A 15,714-nucleotide genomic window follows, 5' to 3' on the forward strand; every position below is an offset into this window, starting at 1 on the left:
AAAACATGAAATGATGGAGACATGCAGAGTGTTATTATGGACCATAATTCCCAAACTGAATCTACAGTAATAACATGCAAGTGGCACATTACTACAAAAGAGTCTGAAATTATATTTACAGTAAATGTGGGTTAAAGTTGACCTAGAACATCCTCAAACTGTAGCGCCTGTATGAAAGTAGTACACTGTATAACATATGACTTTAATCAGGTCATCTAATTTCAGGTTTTTTAATGCTACCTTTATTGATTTAACCCATAAACACCCAAACAACCACTGCTGACCAATAAATAATAAACTAGAAGCACTCGGAGATCGCAGACCTCCGCCAAGGCTGATAAGTGGCCCCCCCCGTGGGCCCCCCCCCACCCCCGATCACCACCAAAATTTAATAATTTCTTCCTTATCCCATTTCCAACAAACCCTGAAAATTTCATCCAAATCTGTCCATAACTTTTTGAGTTATGTTGCACACTAACGGACAGACAAACAAACAAACAAACAAACAGACAAACAAACAAACCCTGGCAAAAACATAACCTCCTTGGCGGAGGTAATAATAATAATACATTTTATTTCTATAGCGCTTTTCATATAACTCAAAGACACTTTACATACAGCAGATAAAAACAGAAACAGACATATTAAAAACAGATTAAAAGCAGGTGCAAAAGGCAGGTATACAAATATAAAACAATTAAACAATAAACATTAAGATTAAACATTGAAAGCAATCTTAAATAAATCACTTTTTAAATGTTGATTCACCAGTAAAACCCACAGAGTTGGATCAATGACAGTGAATGGACACACTTGGTTTATGTTCAGTAAAAGATAGATTTTACTGGAAATAGTCACTCTGTCTTCAGTTTTCTCTGTTTTTGATGGAATAACCTTTAAATTTACTCTAAGCTTTAATGAACATCTACATGATCAGTGAATTAAATATTGAAAAATACATGATTTTCACTTAAAAAATGCAAAATACAGAAGATAATATGATAGTAAATGGAGATAAAGCACTTAAGAAAAGTTAAATCTAGAGAAAAATGTATTTGGGAACTGCCACAAAAGTAGCACTGGGTCTTTATGGGTTAATGATTTTAATAGATTTAATTACACATCTTATCATTTTATCCTCACAAAAGAGTCACGTATTTGTCTTAATTGCATTATTTTTTTTTTTATCCCTGCACGATCCGTGTGATTTTTGTGGCAGGTTTTTTGTTCTCTGAAAAGTATGTGTCATAATCCTTTTATTTTATAAAAAAAAAAAAATCTCCTGAAACTTGTCACATATAGCACTCAAGTAAAACTACCTGAAACAAAGACCTAATCGTGTAATCTATTGGAATGTGATTTGATATAATATGTGTTAAATTAAGTTAAATACAGATAATCAGATGCTAATTGTTGTGGGAGGTGAAAGAGATAAAAAAAAAAAAAAGTTTCTGCAAAGTGACTGCCCTTCAGCTCAGCAAAGATGACAATAAATTAAAAATAGAATAAAACATTGAAAATTCTGCCTTTTTTTTTTTTTTCCTCAAAAGCAATTTGCACCATCAAAATGATTCCCCTTTGAGTGGATGTCTCACTGAGAAGGAGCAAGACAGCACAATGTAAAATTAAACAAAGTAAATGGCATGACAGAAATGTCAGCACCGGCCTATCACAACTCCTCACAAGCATACCATATGTGACTAATGTATTATGTATTATTTAACAGAGAAATGCATGGACAATTGTACCCTCTGGATTTCACATTTCATTTATTCATACTTTATGCATTATTGAGAGACGGATAACATCCAAAAAAAAAAAAAAAAAAAAAAAGCAGCTGTGTCTCCACTCCGCTGTCAAGGAAAACTATTATACTACCTTTTACATTGCTGGAGCCGAACTGCTAAAATAATATGTTCTGTTCTTTTTTAAGGGTGTCCATAAAGTCTCTTAACAATTTAAAATATTTATAACAACTGATGAGATATGTTCATCAGATTTATTTTACTGGTATGGTCGCAGAAAAAAATTATTAGACCACCCCTTGTTTTCTTCAATTTCTTGTTCATTTTAATGCCTGGTATAACTAAAGGTGCATTTGTTTGGACAAATATAATGATAACAACAAAAATAGCTCATAGTAGTTTAGTTTCAGAGCTGATACAGGGTGGGGAAGCAAAATTTACAATGAACATTTAGTTGTTTTTTCTCAGCAGGCACTACGTCAGTTGTTTTGAAACCAAACATATATTGATGTCATAATCATACCTAACACTATTATCCATACCTTTTCAGAAACTTTTGCCCATATGAGTAATCAGGAGAGCAGACGTCAAAGAGTGTGTGATTTGCTGAATGCACTCGTCACACCAAAGGAGATTTCAAAAATAGTTGGAGTGTCCATAAAGACTGTTTATAATGGAAAGAAGAGAATGACTATGAGCAAAACTATTACGAGAAAGTCTGGAAGATACTATTAAAGAAGAATGGGAGAAGTTGTCACCCGAATATTTGAGGAACACTTGCGCAAGTTTCAGGAAGCGTGTGAAGGCAGTTATTGAGAAAGAAGGAGGACACATAGAATAAAAACATTTTCTATTATGTCAATTTTCTTGTGGCAAATAAATTCTCATGACTTTCAATAAACTAATTGGTCATACACTGTCTTTCAATCCCTGCCTCAAAATATTGTAAATTTTGCTTCCCCACCCTGTACTATCCATTTTCCATGATTTTCTCGATAAAAACCAAAATCATTTCAGTTCTTACATCAATATCTATGGCATTGTACTGACAAAAACAGTGCTTTTAGAAATTCCATGTTTTCTTTTCTGTCTGTTTTAGTCACATGATACACACAGGAGTTAGTACTGGATTGTGAAACCATTATTTTTGATGACTTTTGACGGTCTAATAATTTTTCCACGACTGTAAGTAAAGGCAAATTTCAGAAACTCATCCAAAATTCAAAAATCTATATTTCTCAAAAATGTGAACAAACTTTGTTGAAATCTAGACATTGGTAACTTGTGTTTAACCCTTCAAGGTCACTCAAGGTCAAAGGTCGTGGACCCAAATGAAAGTCCATATATGACTTCCTATCAGTGCTCAACAGTGACTATAGTGATATCTGTAAACATTTGCATATTATAAGCCATTAAAATGTGGACCATTATACAGTGGCGGAAAAATGATTAGACCAACCTTGTTTTCTTCACTTTCTTGTTCATTTTAATGCCTGGTATAACTGAAGGTACATTTGTTTGGACAAATATAATAACAACAAAAACAGCTCATAAGAGTTTAATTTCAGAGCTGATATCTATCCATTTTCTATGTTTTCTTGATAATAACCAAAATCATTTAAGTTCTTACATCAACAGCTATGGCATTGTACTGACAAAAACAGTGCTTTTAGGCATCCCGTGTTTTGTTTTCTGTCTGTTTTAGTCACATGATACACACAGGAGTTAGTACTGGATTGCATAACCATTGTTTTTGAGAATTTTTGATGGTCTAATCATTTTTTTCTGCAACTGCATGTATTTACTGGTTTTTTAATCATATTGGATGTATGTATTTTAGGTACTCTGTTGTTGAAATCAAGGTTATAATGGTTTTGGATTTTTCATTATAGTTTAGTTTTATTTAGTTTTGACTTTTTTTTCTCTAATTCAGTTAGTTTTAATTCGTTTTTAGAGCAGGTTTGCTAGTTTTTATTAGTTTTTGTTATTTTCTAAATGTTAAGTTTTAGTTTAGTTTTTTCATATCTTTTCTCTTCTTCACCGTCGAATTCAAATAAATCCCAGACAGGACTCTGCTGCTTTCTCCCAACTTTAGTCTCCATGTTTCTAGGTAGAGTGGGGACGAGAAAACGACTAGAAACCACAAGTGACCAGAAGTGATGGACTGTTAAATATCATATGGTGCCAGCAGCTAAAGGTGCTTGAGGGAAACAAATCGATTTTGCATCAATCCTACACTTACAAAGACGAAAACAAAGGGAATTTTATCCATAATTTTTATCCGTTTTAGTTAGTTTTGTAAGCACACAATACAGTTTCAGTTAGTTATCATTATTTCCTTTAATTATAGTTTTTATTTATTTCAGTTAACGAAAATGTTTTTTCAATTTTAGTTTTCCTCATTTCTTTAATTTTCGTTAACAATAATAACTTTGGTTGAAATAGGTTCTGTTAAGTAAACCCCTAAAAAAAGGCTACTCCTCAAGAAATTTATTGAAATAAATTGGAATAAAATCGGATACACAGACTCAGCGAAACTAGAGGATTAACTATGGAAGACATCCACCTTCATGTCTGTCAATTCGTGCATGGTGCAAGAAATTTATGGATGTAGGGACAGTGAACATGACATGGCAAGAAATCCATGACCATTTTGATGTGCTTCGTACAACTAATGGTGCCCATATTCTATATCATAAAAGCCTCTGTGTGTGTGTGTGTGTATGTGTGTGTGTCTGGGGATTCACACAAAATCCGTACAGAGCTGACAGCTGCAGTTTTATTTATTTATGTATTTTTGGTCAAGGAACAGACTAGTGAAAACAGCAAATTGATTGGACCAATATTTTGGGAGATATTAGTAATTTTGGAATACAATAGCCTTACAATCACGTTGCTATGGCCAGAATGTTTTGGCGGTGACTGCTGGACAAATGTGGTACAGCATGCACGAATACACAACGGCATAAAAACTAGCACATCTAGAACCCATGGATTCCCATGCATCAACACGCTACTAGAGGTGTATTAACCCGTAAAGACCCAGTGCTACTTTTGTGTCAGTTCCCAAATGAATTTTTCTCGATATCTCACCTTCTTAATTGATTTATCACCATTTATTAAAAGATTATCCTCTGTATTTTAACATTTTCACTGTAAATCATACATTTTCCTATATTTAATTTCCTGTTTTTAACCCATAAAGACCCAGTATGACTTTTATGTCAGTTCCCAAATGAATTTCTCTCTATTTAATCTTTCCTAAGTGATTTATCACCATTTAGTGCAATATTATCCTCTAAATTTATTGTATCAAAACAGAATAAACTGATACAAACTGAAGAAAAAGTGACTTTTTCAATATTCTTTTGTGTGGATAAAATGATAAGACCTGTGAATTAAAACTATTAAAATCATGAACCCATAAATATCCAGTGCTACTTTTGTGGCAGTTCCCAAATACATTTTTCTCTAGATTTAACCTTTCATAAGTGCTTTATCTCCATTTATTATCATATTATCTTCTGTATTTTGCATTTGTAAGTGAAAATCCTGTATTTTCCTATATTTAATCCACTGATCGTGTAGATGTTCATTAAAGCTCAGAGTAAATTTAAAGGTTATTCTATCAAAAACAGAGAAAATTAAAGAGAAAGTGACTTTTTCAGTAAAATCTATCATTAACTGAACATAAATAAATAAATAAAATAAAAGGATTATGACATATACTTTTAAGAGATCAAAATAAACTTGTGGATCATGCAGGGATAAAAATCAACACAATTAAGACAAATACATGACTCTTTTGTTAGGATAAAATAAAAAGACGTGTGAAATAAAACTATTAAAATCATTCACCCCTAAAGACCCAGTGCTACTTTTGTGTCAGTTCCCACATACATTTTTCTCTGCATTTAACCTTTCTTAACTGCTTTGTCCATTTAGCATCATATTATCTTCTGTATTTTGCATTTTTAAGTGAAAATCATGTATTTTCCGATATTTCATCCACTGATCATGTAGACGTTCATTAAAGCTCCAAGTAAATTTAAAGTTTATTCTATCAAAAACAGAGAAAACTGACGAAATAGTGACTTTTTCAGTCAACTCTATCATTAACTGAACATAAACCAAGTGTCTCCATCCACTTTCATTGATCCAACTCAGTGGGTTTTACTGGTCAATCAATGTTGTAGAAGATGACGGTGTTTCCATGGTAACTATGGAGCCTCTGAACATCCAAATGGGTCATATCTGATGACCATGAAAAGATGACAAACTGCATTTTACACTAATTATTTACATGTATTGATAGGATTAGTGGATCAATAGGTATTAAACAGTTTATATCAGTAAATGTTTTTTTTTTCGCCAATGGATGTTGGAGTCTTTATGGGTTAAATGCGGCGAAAACCTTCAATATCTACTTTTCATTTTGTAATAATTTCCACAGCTTTGTCTATTCATTTGCTTTTGTAATAAATGTGTTAAATATTAAAGAGCCTTTACAGACACCTATAGCTCATATCAATTATATTAGATCTGAATTACCTGTTTGTTCATGAAGACGTAGATGACTGGGTTGTAAACAGCAGCTGTCTTTGAAAAGAAGGCAGGGATGGAGGCCAGTCTGGGGTCCAGCTCGATGGTTGGATGAGCAGTGACCAGTATGGAGAAGGCGGCGTACGGAGTCCAGCCCACCATGAACGCCACGATCATCACCACGACCATACGGGTCACTTGTCGCTCAGGCTTCCTCGCAGTGGCCAGTCGACCATGAGAAACCTGGAGGAAACGGAAATAACAGGTACTTTACTGCACTGATTCCAACATTTGGTTCATTTACGTCAGGGGTGTCGAAGTCATTTTAGTTCATGGGCCAGATTCAGCCAAATTTGATCTGAAATGGGCCGAACCAGCAAAATAATAACACATAATATATATATAGTGTCAGCTCCAAACTTTTCTTTATGTTTTAGAGTGCAAAAAGTGAATTTACATTATGAACAGGTTAACATCTACAAACTGTCCTTTCAAAAGATGTGAAGAACGTGAACAAACTGAAAAAATAAGTGTAATTTTAACAATATTATGCCTCAGTTTATCATTTACACATGTACATTATAACTTACAAATCACAGTGGATCTACGAATACACCAAACATTTAGTAACAGGCAGAATATTGTTAAAATCGTATTTACTTAAGACATTTCAGGTTGTTCACATTTTTTGCAAAATTCTACTTTGTTTTAGTGTAAATATATGAAAATATTTACATTTACAAAGAGAAAAATTTGAAGTTGTCGATATTTATAAGTTATTATGACAGTATTTTACTGGTCCTGCCCACTTGAGATTGAATTGTTCTGAATGTGGAACCTGAACTAAAATGATAGTTAATATTTTAGTGTAATTTTTGCATTTCACAAATTCATCCCAAGGTCCAGACTGGACCCTTTAGCGGGCTGGATTTGGCCCGCGGGCCACATGTTTGACACCATATATGTAAATGGGAGAAGAAAAAAGATTTTAAAAACTCATAAAAAATTTGAACTTTGACCTACTTTTCCCAAAATGTGACCACAACTATTCTGGGGCACTGGCAATCTATAAACCCGGTTTGGTTTGAATTCAACCAGTAGTTTTGCTGCTACAGACATTAGAAATTTCACCCATTATAAGTAAATGGGGAGAAAAAGAAGACTTTAAAAATTCATTAAAAATTTAAACATTTACCTATTTTTCCCAAAATGTAACCACATCTATTCTGGATCCCTGGCAATCTATAAACCCAATTTGGTATGAATTCAACCAATCGTTTTGCTGCTGGAGTGTTAATAAACAAACAAACAAACAAACTGAATCAAAAACAATACCCCTTGCCTCCCCTTCGGGGGTCGGGGGTGGGGGCTAATAATGTATAGCTAATAGTATAGCTAGCTAGTATGCTACTAATATACATGTTACAAAGCAGCTAATTAATGGTGAATATGTGTCTTAATATAAAGTGTTACCAAAGAAATTAATAAGAAGAAGAATGGCATGATTATAAAGTAAAAAAAAAACAAAAAACAAATTAGCTAGGCTAACAGAGCTATAATGTAAACTATCAGCTGATGGTGATATCAGGTGAAGATTATAAGACAGCTTTTTTTTTTTTTGACTGACTGTCAAAATAAGTGTATGAGTTTTAATTTGAAGAAGAAAACCTAATCATTACTTGCTAAACTTGATTTAAATCAGAGGCTTATCACATTATCCCAACACAATATCACCTGAATGACACAAATATGTCGGCTCTGCATTCAAATTTTACAACCGCTATGTTCTCTAATACCATTCCAATCTTATTTTTAACCAGGTGCCACTGATTCTTCTGCACAGAGATGAATATGTATTAAATATTTACCTTGTGTCTCCTATTATTCTTTTTAAATCAGTAATTACTCAGCCTGAAAACAGGTATGAGTGTAAAACATACGAAAAAAACATGTAAACAACCCAGGATCCAGTCACATCCATTAACTTCCGATGCAATCTATCAAAAATACTGCTCATTAATACATAAATCATTTATACTGTATATGTGGTGTCAACAAGATTTTAAAAATACAACATTTATTTTGAAGCTCATTGGAATTCAAGTCCAAACTCATAAATTCCATCTAAAATAATGTGTATTAAATTGAGTTTTTAATGCAAGTGTTCAAGTTGAGCAATTCAGATATAAATTATTCAAATTTAGCTCATAGTGACAAACACATCTGCCTATAGATGGGTTTTATAATATGTAAATATATCAAAACACCAATCAGGTTAAAGCTTCAGTGCACAATTACTTTTGGCATCACTGGGTAAATATTACATAATTATATTTGAACACATTGTAAGAGAGGAAACAAGACTTGTAGTTCTTCTCTGGACTTCCAGGGATAAGCCTCAAAGACCTAAACCAGGGGTGTCAAACATGCAGCCTGGGGGCCAAATCCGGCCCACCAAAGGGTTCAATCTGGCCAGTGGGATGAATTTGTGAAATACAAAAATTACACTGAAAATATTAACAATCAAGGATGTTAAAATAATTTTAGGTCAATTAATTCTAAAGTGAGTCAGACCAGTTAAATACTATCATAATAAATTATAAATAATGAAAACTACAAATTTTTCTCTTTGTTGTAGTGTAAAAAAAAGTAAAATTACACAAAAATGTTTACATTTACAGACTAGTCTTTTGCAAAAAAAAAATGTAAATATCTGAAATGTCTTAAGAGAAGTATATGGAATTTTAATAATATTCTCCCTGTTATTTAATGTTTGGTGTATTTGTAGATCCACTGTGATCTCTAAGTTGTGAAGCACATATATAAATGATAAACTAAGGCGTAATATTGTTAACATTGCACTTATTTTACTGAAGAATTTTCAGGTTGTTCGTATTTGTTTATGTTATGTTCAATTCGTAGATGTAAACATTTTAATTATGGAATTCTAAGTGTGTTTTTTGCTTGTATTGTAGGATTTTTGAGCATAATTAAGTGTATTTTTGCGTGTATTGTTGGATATTTAAGTGTATTTTTTATTTTACGGAATTTACTTTTTTCACTCAAAACTTCTTATCCTATTGTTTATATTACTTTACTGGTCCGGCCCACTTTATATCATATTAGGATGGATGTGGCCCCTGAATTAAAAAATTAGTTTGACACCCCTGACCTAAACAGTTGCCAAAAGCTTATCCTGATATAAAATGTTTAATAACCATTGAACCAATACATGTAAATAATTCATTTAAAATGCAGTTTGTCATCTTTTCATGCTCATCAGATATGACCCCTTTGGACATTCTGAGGCTCAGTAGTTACCATAGAAACACCGTCATCTTCTACAACATTGATTCACCAGTAAAACCCATGGAGTTGGATCAATGACAGTGGATGGACACACTGGGTTTATGTTCAGTTAATGATAGATTTGGCTGAAAAAGTCACTTTTTCTTCAGTTTTCTCTGTTTCTGATATAATAACCTTCAGCTTTAATCTGAGCTTTTGTCAACAGCTACATGATCTGTGATTTAAAGACAGGAAAATACCAGATTTACAGAGAAAAATGCAAAATACAGATGATACTGTTACAATAAATGGTGATAAACCACTTAAGAAAGGTTAAATATAGAGAAAAAATATGTTTGGGAACTGCTGCAAAAGTAGCACTGACAAATGACAGTGGTTGTAGACACTTTACAGGGTGGGGAAGCAAAATTTACAATGAACATTTAGTTGTTTTTTCTCAGCAGGCACTACGTCAGTTGCTTTGAAACCAAACATATATTGATGTCATAATCATACCTAACACTATTATCCATACCTTCTCAGAAACTTTTGCCCATATGAGTAATCAGGAAAGCAAACGTCAAAGAGTGTGTGATTTGCTGAATGCACTCGTCACACCAAAGGAGATTTCAAAAATAGTTGGAGTGTCCATAAAGACTGTTTATAATGGAAAGAAGAGAATGACTATGAGCAAAACTATTACGAGAAAGTCTGGAAGATACTATTAAAGAAGAATGGGAGAAGTTGTCACCCGAATATTTGAGGAACACTTGCGCAAGTTTCAGGAAGCGTGTGAAGGCAGTTATTGAGAAAGAAGGAGGACACATAGAATAAAAACATTTTCTATTATGTCAATTTTCTTGTGGCAAATAAATTCTCATGACTTTCAATAAACTAATTGGTCATACACTGTCTTTCAATCCCTGCCTCAAAATATTGTAAATTTTGCTTCCCCACCCTGTATAAACAATATATTTTCACTTTTTTTGTTTTGATATAATAGCATTTGGATTTACTCTGAGCTTTTCTGAACATTTACATGATTATTAAATTAAATATAGGAAAACACCTGATTGTGACTGAAAATTCTGAGGAAAATATTATAACAAATGGTGATAAAAATGTTAAATGTAGGGGAAAAAATTAATTTGGAAGTCACCCACAAAAATAGTTATTGGTCTTTAAGGATTAAATATGCGATTGAATTCAAATTTATATTCAGTCTTTTGATTTGCAGACAGCAGGAGAAGAAAATTCAGTTTTCCCCTGATTCCCATCAACATTTTCATTGCAAATGCATCTACCAGGAATGTATAGTTTGTCTTTGTTTTGCAGCAGCAGATCTATCTAAAGCAGCTCTGCCTGGCTCAACTTGATTTCTTACCTGAAGCATTCTGCAAAAACCACTGAACCATGAGACATGAAAAAACGAAGAAGAGTCGTTCTGGTTTTTTTTTTTTTTACACATGATTCACAAGGATTTTAACTTCAGTCTGAGCTCTAAACTGGTCCTTGCAGTTGTGTTAATGCTTCACCTGCACTCGTTTTTCTTCAATAAATAGCATATAGTGCATAAACCATGGTCATCTAACATGTTTTACTATATTTCCCCTGACACGTTCATGCCAACATAATTAGATGCAAGAAGTCATTCTAACCTCATTAAACAAATATGCAGTTGGTTTTAAAAACAAGAATTATTACCGTTTGACAAGTCAATTTATTTATAACTATTTCTCTTCAGGTTAACGCTGCTGATTGTTTTTTAACTCTGTAACGCCAAACGTGTCATATTTGATACATGAGTTTTGAAGCCTTCTACATGATCAGTGTGATTTTTTTTTTTCTTGAAAAACCAGATGTATACAATTAGATACACAGATATACACAGAAAATTCCAGCTTTTTGAAACTGGAGCCTTTATTGGTCCTTCTGAACAACCACAGCATTTTTTTTTTCCAAATATCAGTTTCCATTTATGAGTTTCAATTTTGTATCATATTTGATACATCAGGTCTCAGTGCTCAAATGTTATTATTTTTGTACAAACAAAAACATAATATAACACAAACATGTCTAACAAATTGGTAATTCCTTTTCAAAATTGGCAAAGTTCTTCCTCCTTCCTCATTAATGACAGTCTCATAGTGTCACTGGAAAGGCCTCTGGTGAATGAATTCCTCCTCCTTGTGGATTATCCGTGTATTGCATGTATCTAATTGTATACATCAGGTTTTTTAAGGATAAAAAATATTACACTGATCATGTAGAGGGCTTCAAAACTCATATATCAAATATGATACGTTTGACATCATAGGGTTAAAGTAGTGAACAGAAAAGTGGAGACATGAAATCACATACATAGAATAGCGGCCCTTAAATAAATGTCTCATTAAGTAAACTCAGTGAGTGAATCATGTGTTTGTGTTTTGGTCTGAAAGCTCACACTGACCTTTCTGAGCTTCCTCAGGAGCTTCCCGTAGCAAAAGAAAATCACTCCAAGCGGTAGAATGAAGCAGGTGGCGAAGAAGGTGATGATGTAGCTGTGATCGGTGATGTTAGTTGAATACCTGTGCAAAGGTGGAGAGGAAACATTTATGTGATCAGCATTCAGGTAGAATCAAAGTCTGGAAATATCACATTTAACCCTCCATTATCCTCAAATATTACTACCACATTTCACTTTTGGGGTCAGTCTGACCCCAAGGGATATCTGCCTCCAGGAAATGATCTACATAAAATTGTTGACCAAGTATTTGTAATTTTACTTTTTCATACCAAAAAAACAAAGACAAAATTTGGGCTTGTCATTATTTATAGATTATTCTATAATATTTTCACACTCTATACTCTTCCCTAGTCTCACCACATTTACAGTACTGTGCTGAGCTCTGGGGCAACAACTACAAGACCTCACTACAGCCACTAACTATCATTCAAAAAAGAGCAATACGGATCATTCATAACGTTGGCTACCAGGAACACACAAACTCATTATTCTTACAGTCAAAATTACTCAAGTTCACAGACATTGTGGACTATCAAACAGCTCAAATAATGTACAAAGCTAAAAATAATCTTTTACCAACAAATATACAGAAATTATTCAGTATTCATGAGGCGGGTTATGATTTAAGGGGGAAAATTAACTTTAAAATTCCCCTAATACGCACAACTAGGAAGGGTTTTTGTGTTTATGTCAGCGAGGTGAGACTGTGGAACAGATTTAATATAGAGTTAAAGCAATGTCCATGCATGAAAGAATTTAAAAAGAGGTACAAAGATACAATTTTTCAGAGGTACAGGGATGAGGGAGGGCTTGGGGATCGCTGGGTGTGATAAAGATGTACAAGTATGGGGTAGGTGTGTGTATATGTATGTATAGGTGTGTGTATGTGTGTGTGTATAGATCTGTGTATGAATATGTATTTACATATATGTGTTATTGTATTATGTGTTTATGTAAATCATATTATATTTGTTCATAATAATATAAAGCCAGAAACCAAATTATTTAATAGTAAGTATCAGTCATATTATGGTATTGTGTATAGATCTGCTTAGACTAGGAAGGTTATTATTGTTATTAATTATATAAGGAGAAGGGGTGGGAGTTTATAAGTTGTACTTCTTCTCACTCCTTTTCAAATATGTATTATATGTCATATGTTAAAGTGTTTTGTTTATTTATTTTCTTCTGTTTGACATTCATATTCAAAATAAATACATCAATCAATCAATCAATATTTTACCGGTCTGACCCACTTAAAAACGCAAAACTGTTTTCTCGTCGCATAGAGTTTACGTCACAGACACGTGCCAGTACAGGAAAACAACAACAGATCGGATTATTTTCCTGTGACAGAACTTCAATTCGCCCTAACCGCTCTAATTTACATCCAAGAGTCGTTTCAGCAATTGTCATGAATCTTAATAGAGAGTAATGTTCTGTTTCCTGTTTTGTGATTTTATTTTGCGCTAGGAGAGAACAGGAAGAGAAGTAGAACGGTTCTACCCAGGCGTGGTGGTGATGCATACAACATGGATAAATAGGACATTTCACACTTTTGCGTGTCTGTCTGTGTGCAGATTACCCCCCAAAACGCATGTCTAAACATAGAATTAAAAGTGAAAACACAATGCCACTTTTGGTTTTTCCATTCAGACTGTTACCGTCTAAACCCCAGGTGTCAAACATGCGGCCCGGGGGCCAAATCCGGCCCGCCAAAGGGTCCTGTAAAATGCAAAAAAATTACACTGAGATATGAACAATCCTTTTAGTTCAGGTTCCACATTCAGACCAATTCAATCTCCAGTGGGCAAGACCAGTCAAATACTATCATAATAACATAAATAATGACAACTCCAAATGTTTGTTTGTAAAAGTAAATATTTTCATGTATTTACACTAAAACAAAGTATAATTTTGCAAAAAATGTGAATAATCTGAACAAATATGAACAACCTGAAATGTCTTAAGAGAAGTAAATGCAATTTTAACAATATTCTGTCTGTTACTCAATGTTTTGTGTATTTGTAGACCCACTGTGATCTGTAAGTTATAATGTACGCGTGTAAATGATAAACTGAGGCATAATATTGTTAAAATTACACTTATTTTTTTCAGTTTTTTCATGATATTCACATCTTTCGAAAGGATAGTTTGCAGATGTAAACCTTTTCATAATGTAAATTTACTTTTTTCGCTCTAAAACATAGAGAAAAGTTTGGAGTTGACATTAGTTGTACATTCCGTGCGTTTACATGACAACTTTTATTCCTGGTTTAATCTGAATAAACGTTAGATCCTATTTCAGATGCCCATGTAAACACCTTATTCCAGTTGAAAAAAAATAGATCAGATTAAATTTAAACCCGAATAAAGTCACTGGTTTAATCCCCTTTTTATTCCGAACTAAATTATTCCTCGGACATGTAAACCCTTTATTCCTTTTGGACTTTATTCCTTCCATTCTGCACATGCTCGTTGTCTTGTCCTGTCGTGATGATGCACACATTCTGCGCTGGTGGAAGAATATGCAATGCAGTCTAGTCAACCCAAACCGTTCCAGTGGGCTATTCTGATGGGATCTACCAGCCTGGAAAACCCTGAAGGAAGAGTTCACCACTTGTATTTTTATTAATTCATTTGTCATGCACTAATGAGTTCGATAAGTGGGCAAATCAGTTGTACTGCAGTGCACCGATTGCCTTGTTCTCGCAGCCCTTCCGTTAGCTTAGCTTAGCCTAGCTTAGCATAATTGCTTCATTCCTATGGTCAGATGTAGCCAGGCTTTTATAGGTGATTTGTAGTATTTTACGAGTGATTTTGTGAAATTCAGTTCTCCCTAATCATTACTTTAGTCCGGTGGGGTCAATATGATCACAAATTGAGGCTCAAATCATGGCGATGTGACTTACTGCAGAAATAAAATCTTGGGAAATAAAAACTAATGCAAAGCTAAAACGGTAAAGGAAGGGCTGCGAGAACAAGGCAACGTGAGCACTGCAGCGCAAACCCTTTTGCTCACTTATCTACTTCATTAATATCTCATGTAAACCTTTATTACCTCCGCCAAGGAGGTTATGTTTTTGCCAGGGTTTGTTTGTCTGTCTGTCTGTCTGTCTGTCTGTTTGTTGGTCTGTCCGTTAGTGTGCAACATAACTCAAAAAGTTATAGACAGATTTGGATGAAATTTTCAGGGTTTGTTGGAAATGGGATAAGGAAGAAATGATTAAATTTTGATGGTGATCGGGGGTGGGGGGGCCCACGGGGGGGGGGCACTGATCAGCCTTGGCGGAGGTCTGCGCTCTCCGAGTGCTTCTAGTTCAGGTTTAACATTTCCATGTAAATAGAAGAGAAAATACTTTAGTTACCTCCGCCAAGGAGGTTATGTTTTTGCCAGGGTTTGTTTGTTTGTTTGTCTGTTTGTCTGTTTGTTTGTTTGTTTGTTTGTTTGTCTGTCCGTTAGTGTGCAACATAACTCAAAAAGTTACGGACAGATTTGGATGAAATTTTCAGGGTTTGTTGGAAATGGGATAAGGAAGAAATGATTAAATTTTGGTGGTGATCGGGGGTGGGGGGGCCCACAGGGGGGCCCATTTCCAACAAACCCTGAAAATTTCATCAAAATCTGTC

General features: G+C 34.0%; 1 protein-coding gene across 1 annotated transcript in view; it reads right to left on the reverse strand.

Moving 5' to 3' along the window:
• valopa (vertebrate ancient long opsin a) overlaps positions 1–15,714 on the reverse strand; it is a 78,118-nt gene that overhangs the window by 26,602 nt on the left and 35,802 nt on the right. Inside the window, exons 3-4 of the mRNA XM_030155635.1 lie at positions 12,028–12,145; positions 6,297–6,530 (exon numbers count right to left, since the gene is read on the reverse strand). Of these exons, the coding sequence (XP_030011495.1) occupies positions 6,297–6,530; positions 12,028–12,145 (352 nt within the window). The remainder of the gene's footprint in view (positions 1–6,296; positions 6,531–12,027; positions 12,146–15,714) is intronic.

The sequence above is a fragment of the Sphaeramia orbicularis genome, chromosome 15, assembly GCF_902148855.1.
Source record: "Sphaeramia orbicularis chromosome 15, fSphaOr1.1, whole genome shotgun sequence".
Lineage (NCBI taxonomy): Eukaryota > Metazoa > Chordata > Actinopteri > Kurtiformes > Apogonidae > Sphaeramia > Sphaeramia orbicularis.